At 34.4% G+C, this 9,998-nt stretch overlaps 1 protein-coding gene across 1 annotated transcript; it reads right to left on the reverse strand.

Moving 5' to 3' along the window:
* Positions 1 to 3,636: 3,636 nt before the first annotated feature.
* Positions 3,637 to 9,320, reverse strand: LOC18055195 (25S rRNA (cytosine-C(5))-methyltransferase nop2). Its single transcript, XM_024178316.1, is given in 18 exon segments — positions 3,637 to 4,017; positions 4,228 to 4,502; positions 4,970 to 5,069; positions 5,157 to 5,287; positions 5,289 to 5,420; positions 5,777 to 5,851; positions 5,944 to 6,012; positions 6,425 to 6,534; positions 6,827 to 6,879; positions 7,382 to 7,455; positions 7,544 to 7,615; positions 7,703 to 7,777; positions 7,886 to 7,969; positions 8,116 to 8,249; positions 8,346 to 8,409; positions 8,534 to 8,718; positions 8,874 to 9,155; positions 9,277 to 9,320. Coding segments are annotated over 17 exon segments (1,989 nt in total). The 5' UTR covers positions 9,151 to 9,155; positions 9,277 to 9,320; the 3' UTR covers positions 3,637 to 3,938.
* Positions 9,321 to 9,998: the final 678 nt, after the last annotated feature.

The raw sequence follows: 9,998 nt of genomic DNA on the forward strand, positions 1-9,998 counted from the left end.
ATTCCATCCCCTTCAAGTGCTGCACAGTTCTTTGAGGAAGTGTAATAACTGCAATAGACACTTGCCCAAATCCAATCAAATAATCCAACGAAATTTTCCTTTCACTTGCTTCAAGTAAAGAAGAAAAACTTGTAGCGGACACGTACTTCTCAGTCACACCTTCATATTTCAGTAACAGCATTTGAAATAAGGGCAAACAAGTCTTTTACTTAAATAACTGACAATTCCGTCAAAGTTAACGGCAAAATTCACTAATTAGGGTGTGCGGTGATAGTTGTTGAAGCATTAGGGTTGGGACCAAAATTTGTTGAAACATATGGGGATAAGGCCAAAAATAATCCTTATTTTATAAACAAGCTTTATGACACATTACTGTACAAAAGGTGGAGAGAGACATTACAAATCTTTGGAACCATGACTTTTGACAAAGTTTTTATCTTTTGATCACGTCCTCAGGGTTTTATTTTTCCTTTTTCGTGAGAATTTTCATAAAAGAAGGCAGGCCTTGGCCTTAATTCCAGGAGCTGTAGGACATTTAGCCAAATGGACAATGGTCATTGCTATCAAAACCCTGCCAATTTGGACAAAAATGATCATAATTTTTAAGAGCAAAATAAATTATAATTCCCATGAAATGCAATTTGTTGCTAAAACTTGTTTTCCACGATCAAAATATTTAATCAGCGACGAGAATAATCATCGTAAAAAATGACCATTTCGTTGCTAATAGCGTCTTTTTGCTAAGAAAAAAATTTGTCGCTAAATCCAATTTTCTGCGACGAATTTTCTTCCGTCACTAAAACTTGTTTTCGGTGATGAAAAATCTATTTCACTGCTAAAACTAACTTTTTGCAACCAGTAATTTTCATCGATAAAAATTATTCTTTCGCGAGGAAAATATGTCATTGCTGAAAGATATTTTTCAAAACATTTTGTCGCAAAAAAAAAAAAAAAATTATCGCTAAAAACTTGTTTTTTGTGACGAATATAGTTTTGTTGCTATAAAGTTAATTTTCAATATGTTATTAGTGACCAAAAAGTTCGTTGCCGAAAACAACCTTTCACAACAAATCTAAAGGCGTCACTATAGAGAGTTTTAGCGATGAAATTGACACTATAATATGAAATGTCGTAGCTAAATATGAACTTTCAATATATCAAATTTTGGTCTCTGAAAGTTTTGGCGCCAATATTTTTTTGCCACTTAATATTTTTGGCGATAACAAAAATTTTCATCACAATAGGTCATTTTTAGCAATGATCACTTCGTCGCTAAAATTGATAATTAAATATTATTTTTTTATCAAATTTTGTGACGATTTTTTTTTCCCTCGTTAAAAAAATCCTTTGGCTTGAAATTTTTTCGTTGCTCAAAGTATCATCACTAAAGACCAATATTTTTGTAATGAAAAGAGTAACCAGTGGGAAAAATCAAACTTAAAGTTAAATTATTCATCAACAGGTTACAGAACTCTAATATAAAGAAGTAAGCACAAACAGAAAATTCCCATTTGATTGAGTCTCACACACCCACATTGGCTTACCAACTTAACCATAAGTTTTTGCTTCAACTCTTTCAAAATAAATGAAAATATGTGTCCAAGGAAAGAAAACATTGAAACCATTTAACAAACACTGTAAATCCTAATAAAATCTATATTAAACGTAAAGCAGTCACCATGCTTTTAAATGAAGCCAAAAGCAACAAAATTCGAAGAAAATAATACACATTCGTCATTTTTTTTTCAACACAAAACAACCAAATTTCTAAATTTTAATCCCTATTCTACTGCTACACATAAATAACAGAGTTTTTTTTTTTTTTTTTTTAAAAGAAACTAAACGTAAACGCAAACATGAGGAGGGTTTCACTCTATATAGATTAAGCAACAGGTAGCTACCATTTCATGTCAAAAAATTGATGAAACATATACATCTAAATATATAAATAAAGTAAATGGGTACAAGTTAAACATGAAAAGATGAGATTTTAACTTTCTTCTGTTACTGCTTCGTCGACTGTTGGGGACATGAGGTTTAGGGTTTATGCGAGAGAGATATGCACAAAGAGAAGGCAAAGTAGGCAACAGATTTTATTGAAAGGTCTAATAACTTCCCGGTCCCTAATTATTAATAAAATCACAAGTAAAGGCACAGTTTCTGTTTTCAAGTATTTTGGACCAAATACATGTATTTTTCTAATTTTTACACAGGCCCCTATTGGTTTTATTCAAATTCTGATAAAGTTTGTTAAAAACAAAATCACTAATGTGTTGGTGCTGAAATCTGGTCGCCCTTGGCCCGACCAGTTCGTGCCACCAACACTTGTATCGACAATGGAGAAGAGGTTGGACTCCACCTGCTTTAGCGATTGCCCGAGCTCTTGGGACCCAAATCACTCTTTTTCTTCTTTCTAAGCCTGCGTTCACAGAAACAAATTAGAGACGCCGGTGGTTTTGCCAGCGTAAACCCTCCGATGCTTAAGTCAGCCCAAGGTGTTTACGGAAAAACTGTATGATTCAAACTGTGCCAATTAATTACAATATTCTCAAAACAAAATGTATCGAGGGTTTGTATGTGATAATGTCTGTTGTTAATTTGACAGAGTTTCCCCCCCCCCCCTTTTTTTCTCTTTTGTGTCCTCTTTTCCATCGATTTCCCAGCCTTTTATAGGCAATCATGCCACGTTCTCAGAGTATTCCTCATGCCCCTCTTCTTCGGGCGATCATGGACCTTAATGGGCCTTCAACTGAACGATCATAGGTGAACGTGGGGCGTCGTGTTTTCCCAGCGGTTTGGGTCATGGCGGAATTGTCGGGTGTTTGTGAGATCATGTCCTTTCTTCTAGGTGACAAGTACTTGGTCGGTGTGAACTTCTGGTCGGCTCATGCTTCACAAAAGGTACACTACCAGGAATCTGCTCGTTACATTCAGTTGAGGGGAATTCGCCCCCGGGTAAGGAATGAAGAGACGTCTGACTGGTACTTTTCATTACTCAACATAATGCTTTTTGTTTGGATAAAAAAAGAGAATGTAGTTGTAGGTTTGGACTGATTTTATCTTAACATGTTTAATAGTGGATTAGATTGGATTTTTACAAATTCTATCCAACCCAAGATTGATTTTATCTTAACCTATTTAATAGTGGATTGGATTAGATTTTCACAAACTCTATTCAACCAAACTCATACCCACCCCTAGTTTTACCTAACCGGGTGTCAAGGTGTTAACGAAAATATCAAGTGGCAAAATTCCTATTTGACTGTTGGTCCCATCTTAATTTGTTCATACTAGTTCTAGCTATGGAGATTGTTAAACATAGGCCCCATGCTTTCAATGCTTTTATTCCTTCGTTTTTGTTAAGTTAAAATATTTTCCTTCATAAAAAGAGTCCAACTACAATAAAAATGCTCCATCGTAGAACATGCTTAATAGCCACACAACTGTGTGAATAATTTATTTTTTACTTTGATTGTGTAGTTATTAAACAGTATTCTACAATAGAGGAACTCCACCGGAGCCACTACCTCATAATAAATCGATGCTGAACAAGAAGGGCCTGCGTGAAAATACTGCGTGCCCGGTAAAAGAAACACAGTGGCATTCACAACCACCAATTGCTTTTGTACCAAGTAATGACAAGAACACGAGGAGCTGAATTTTGACACTGTAAACTAACAAAATTTTTTTGAGGCTGGGACAGCCCAAGATCAAACAATTACATGCATTTCATTTTCCACTTGTAGTCAAAGAGAAAAACATTTTTTTTCTTTTAATACAATGAAAACTTCAATATCATAGATAGCCAAAACTGGCGATTCTACAGCAGAAGGGTTAAAGAACTTGAGCATCTGAGTGGTTCCTCACAATACATTAACACATAATGAACATACTGTCCCCAGCAGTGAGTAGGTCAGTCAGTCTCTAATGAAATTTCATCATTTTTCATTTCCTTTGTCCTTTGAGCCAGCCTTCTTTGAACTAACCTTTTCTCTTAAAGTTTTTCTCTTCTCTTCTCTGCAATGATTTCCCCAAAAAAAATAATGATAAGTGAGTTGATATATAGAAATTTGTTAGTTGCGACAAACAACCACGTGGAATGCTCTATTTGTTTATTCTTCAAAAAGTATCATATGAATTGAACTTAAACAGACACAGAATGAAGAATTTTGCAGTCAATTCTAATGGATGGAAAAAGGTTGGTTAGACATGGAGATAGTCCTTTACCTGACTTTAGATATTTCCTCTCTAGATGGGAATTTTCGTTTCTTCCTTCTCTTTTCATTCGATGGGGACTCAACATTCCCATTTTCAGCCAAACCACTTGTCTTTTTCTTCAAATCCTTTGCTTTTGTAGTGGCTTTTTTCATCAAAACTTGTTCAGAATTTTCCTCGGTTTTTTTGTCACCATTGCTCACATTTGATTCAGGGGTTTGTTGCTCCACAGTTTCTGAAGGTTGAGGACCTGCTGATGTTTTCTTTGAATTGCTCATTTTCTTTAACTATGGAATGTAAAACAAAAATATAGGAGTTACAAACTTGTCCAAAAGTGTAAGGTAAAGCCCGAGGACCATAACCAATCAAATAATCAAAACATTTCAGAACCTAAAAACTCAGATTGGTCTTGGTCAGGGTAGCAAATTGGACACCATAAGATTCCCTTTAAACCTCACCTCCGCTACCTTTTATCTTTCATTCCAAATAAATTTGTTAAAAGCAGAGCACTAACTTTTTCAGTGAAAATACTTGCCCAAGTCTTTGCACTCTGGCAAGATTGGTAAGCAACCCAAGCGAATCATATAAACATGCAAGGTCTTGACATCTCAAAAAGATTTTCATCCACAAAAGGATTTCTGAAGTGCTGCATGAGGATGCAAAACATAGAAAAATTCTAATGCATGGCCTCCCTAAACACTGGATCAGAACAAACAAACAACAAGAGTGCATATTCTCAAAGATCAAGATATACCTTTGCTACAAAGAATCCATCCATGTTGTGAACGTGAGGATAGAAACGCCTTGTCTTTTCCAAGGATGGATGAAATCGATGTTCCCTGAAGCGAACAAATCTGTAAAATAGAAACATTAGTAGATGTTGGAATTAGCAATGTTCAGCACCAATTACACACTCGAAAAGATGCAAGAAAAAGCATTACCCCTGCCGTCCAAAGTCAAGCCCACACGGCACAAGTTTAACATCCCTCTTTTTGAGTGCATAGTCAATGACTGCTTCATTCTGTAACAGATAATCCACAGTGAGAATTCTTATTAATTTGATTACCGTCAGGAGAAAAGGAACTGGAAATTTGCAAGCACATCCAACCAACCTCAGTAACCATTATGGAGCATGTGGAGTAAACAATATATCCCCCAGACTTGGAATTAGCATCCACCATGTCAATGGCGGCAAGAATCAGTTGCTTCACAGAGAGAATGTCATCAAAATCATTGATAAACTGAATATAACAAAAGAATAGCTGGAAAAAGAAAATGATATATAGAAAAGGTATGTGCTTGTTCGCTAGCAAGGTAAAATTAGTCATACAATGAGCTATTGTACATTTCAACAGTTAAAATCTTAGGAAATGAGGAGCATTGACATTTTCTTTCCAACTTATAGCTAGGGCCAACTGTTTTGATCAATTGGCACATAATAAATAGATATTTGAATAAATAGATATTTGGCAAGAGAATTATTCTTCTCTGCTCCTCCCTCAGACCTTAGCTCCTAAATGCATCTAAAAGAAAATGCTTCAAACATGTAGGAGGAACATACCTTCTGCAAATAGGAGCATTTCTGTATATCTTCAAGGCTTTTAGAGGTTTTAACAGACTCGTCTTTAGAAATAACCTGCACACCATAAGGTAGGGATCATTTTGCTCTCATCAACTCAACTTCACGACAAGAAGCCACCCAAAAGGAGTGAGAACCGAAATGCTTACCCCAGTGCCACTACATGGTGCATCCAACAATACCCTGTCAACAGTATTAAGACCCAAAACCTTTGGCAGCTGAAAGAAAAGAACATTGGACAGAGGAAAGAAGAGGCGTCAGACATGTTCAGTGGGTGTCAACACTGCTTATCTAAAAGCAATAGTATATGATGATACACATAAAAAGGCTATTTTTGTATAGATCACCAGCATATATAAAGGTTTCAATTTCAAGTCCATTACCCATTTATAAGGAATAAAACATAGATATGGAGTAGGTTTCTGCAATTGCTCAAACAAAATCCACGCATTATTAATTTACAAAGCAATTCAATCACCAAACAAAATATCTGCTAAGCCTCAATACCAGCTTGCCAACGGTACCAGGAAGGAAAAAGAAACCAGAGCACAATAAATTGTAAGAAACCTTAAAAATTTGAACTTTAAAAGTATTTCATTAAGTTTGAAATACAGGTAACAAGAAGCTAACCTCATTGCCATCATAGTTGCAAACTATGGTGTTAGTCACCCCCATACGATGCAAGTTCGCAGTTAGAGACTTGAGTCTTGATGCCTTCATCTCATTTGCATATATCAGTCCTGGGAATTGAATTGGAACAACAGACGAAGAACAAAATTCAAATAAGGAGCTTGTTTTTGATAAAGTAATGAAGAATGAGAACATATATGTCCTCTGGTTCCAATAAATTGGTTACAACATACATGGGACTGGAAGAAGCAAGATTAATGAAATAGTAATTAGAAATTTTTTGGGTGTAGAATATCATCAATACTTGACAGTACAACATAAAAGAATCAGATATGGAAACTTAACCATGTTTTGACATAATCACAACTCAATCAATTGAATCTTTCAAAGATTACCACATACCTGTATTTTTCATAAGAGCGGCAATGTAAGTTGTTTTACCACCAGGTGCAGCACTGTAACAGGTATAATTGCCATCAAAAGTGAGAATAATGTGAGACTTGAACTTGCTGTGAAACTGTTTAGGACATTCATATTTTCTAATGACAGTTAAATTTCATCCTTGTTTTATCACCAAGTAGCACACAGCAACTAGCACATATTAGTCCAGGGTACCGTAATAAACCATTTTTCCCTTTATGTTCTATGTAATCAAACCAAATAGTTTTTGGATATGCTAGATATATTAAACTTCCTGTGTGCATCATTTAATTGTACTTAATCTGAGAATACTTTAGCAGGCTTGACTGAAGTAGCAGAATGCTATAACGTAAATTTAAAAGGTCGGTTTTGAAAGAGTCAAGCAGAAGTTATTAATTTCTGTTACTCAAGAAAAAGTAGTCTTGAGCATTATGGCTTCCAAAGAAAATCAAGATAGTTTCTACCAAAATGGTATGAAAACCACAGCAGAAACATGGCACAGAACAGGATAGCAGTAAAAATGATGGGATAACTTACGCCATATCAATGACTCGCTCTTTTTCTTGTGGAGCAAGGGCCATCACAGGCAGAAAAGAACTCGCACTTTGAAGCTGGCAGAGAAAATAAATCACAAGCTTGAGTGCAACATGCATAACATAAAAACCACAAACATAATGTGAAGAAGAAAGCCCTTTGTACCATGTAAAAACCAGCCATATATTCTGGTGTAGCACCAATTGGCACTTGAGAATCATAGACAACTAAACCAACCTGCAATAACAGTATTCAAGTTGTCAGGTTCACAACATTCAACATAAAATATAGAAAAGGAAGAGTATTGAATAAGGTAATTCTTACTTTTGACCACTTGCTTAAGGGGTCTAAATTTACCCCTCTGTTGATGAGAACATCAGCCAAATCACGTCTCCGTGTCTAAGCACAGACAAAAAAAATTAGAATTCTATCAAGATGCAGAATAATGGGCAGAAAATGTATAATAAGACACACAACAGAATGCAGCAACGCAAAATGTAGCGCCACCTTTAGAGTGTTGGTTCTTAGACATATGGGTCGAGGCTTTTCAAAAGATTCAATAAGTTCCATAAGTTCAACCGGTGGAAACATCTGTAAAAGAATTGCACATTTTAACATAAAATACATCCAAAACCAAAACCCTCCAGCCACACACAAATTGAAAATGAAAAAGGTAGCACAAAAGGCAGAGAGAAGGATAGCCGTAGCAGACAAGGAAATAACAATTGACCAATTACCTCTACCAAAGCTCCAATTAGGAACTCATTGTAACCATAGTATGACCCTAAATCCAGTTTAAGTTGCTGAACATATTCTTTCCTTGATGTTCCTTTTTGACTCAAATCCTTAAAATTTGAAAGCACTCGAACAACTGTAATTAAATAATAAAATTATATTTGAGGGTAACCAACTTAATTTTGAAAACGTGAACCATAAAAAACAGTGAATTAGTGGAAATATAACTCACTCTCTTTTATTCTCCTCTGAAGATTTGGCAGATCAGGAGGTTGCTGTTTCTCTTCTTCAATTTCCTAAAAACCATTCATGAATAGAATCTATCAATTAACGAAAAAATAATATCCACCAAACACTATATTTAGATAAGTTAGATATGGAAAAAAAGAATAAGAAAAAGTTCAGGAAATGATAAGAGACCTCCTTGGTTGGCAATCTGAATTCATCAGACTCTTCTCTAATGTTGAGCTGCATTTCTTCAAGAGCTTCTTCTTTTTCCCTTGCACGTTCTTCATCAATAGCTCTCGACTTCTTTTCAATGTCAGATACATCTGAATCCGAATCTGAATCCGAGTCTGAACCTGAATCAGAATCTCGACCTTTCTCTGCATCAAGAGAATGATTTAAAAGAAGAAAAAAAACATAATTCATGAAACAAACTCTCCAACTGGAAAAAAAACATAATTCATGAAACAAACTCTCCAACTGGGAAAACTGTGAACAAAAGAAAAAGCCATACAGAATGGTAGAACCACAGTACCTTCATCATCGCTTCCTCGAAGGAAATCATCAGCAAGCGGATCATCTCCATCGGAAAGTAGTTCAGAACCAGTGTCTGAACCAGACTCTTCCCCTTCATCCTCAAATTCTTGAGGATCTTTTACTTCTTCATTTTCAATATCAGAATCTGAATCATTAGAAATCTCTTCAGTCTTGGACCGTTTTTCAACAAACGGATCATTCTTTCTTTGCTTCTTTTCCAATGGGGGCTTTTGCCATTTTTTTCCTCTTTTCTTATTAAGCACAACGGGCGCCATTAAAGCTGCACGAACAAGGCAGAAGTAACAAAGGATACAAATTAACAACAAAAGAGTAACTTGTATGAAAAATCAAACTTAAATCATTCATCAGCAGGTCACAGAACCCTAATATAAAGAAGTAACCTGAGGTTTAGGGTTTATCAGAAAGAGGGGAGATCCGCCTCAGTTACGACTGTTGTAAGTTACAACACTTTTTTCTCTTCTGACTTAGTTATAATAAAATTTCATTGAGGCCCTTACACTCTGTTTTATTTTATTAAAACACTTATCAAATTCGCCTCCTGTAAATTTTAAATTCCTAAAATACCTTCTATTTAATTAAACAATAATAAAAAATTTAAATAAATTATTATTATTATTAACAACAATAAAAAATATTATAATTAATTAATATATTAACAATAATTAATAATATGTTTTTAGTTAAATTGTTAATAATAATAATAATAATAATAATTAATTTTTAAATAATAATAATAATCACAATAATTAAAATACAAATAATAATTATGATAAAAATTAATTAAGAATTTTATAGTAATTTGTTACAATTTAACTCATTTTTATTTTGATTCTAAGACAAAGTAAACAAATGAATGGTAATACAGTTCATTCTAATTATGATTCCTGCAGTTTAAGTAAATAAATTTATTCTAATTCAAATTCTTCATTTTGATTCTAACTCATTATGATTTTAGTTAATTTCAATTCTCGTTTAGTGAATGCACTATAAAATTGTAAATATTTCATATTTTTTCTCATTTCTTCTTTCCCTCTCTCTGATGAATTTATTGGTGGCTTCAATTATCGATAAAAAGTTGTTATGAAGATAAATTAATAGTGGA

The sequence above is a fragment of the Citrus clementina genome, unplaced genomic scaffold (assembly GCF_000493195.1).
Source record: "Citrus clementina cultivar Clemenules unplaced genomic scaffold, Citrus_clementina_v1.0 scaffold_1, whole genome shotgun sequence".
Lineage (NCBI taxonomy): Eukaryota > Viridiplantae > Streptophyta > Magnoliopsida > Sapindales > Rutaceae > Citrus > Citrus x clementina.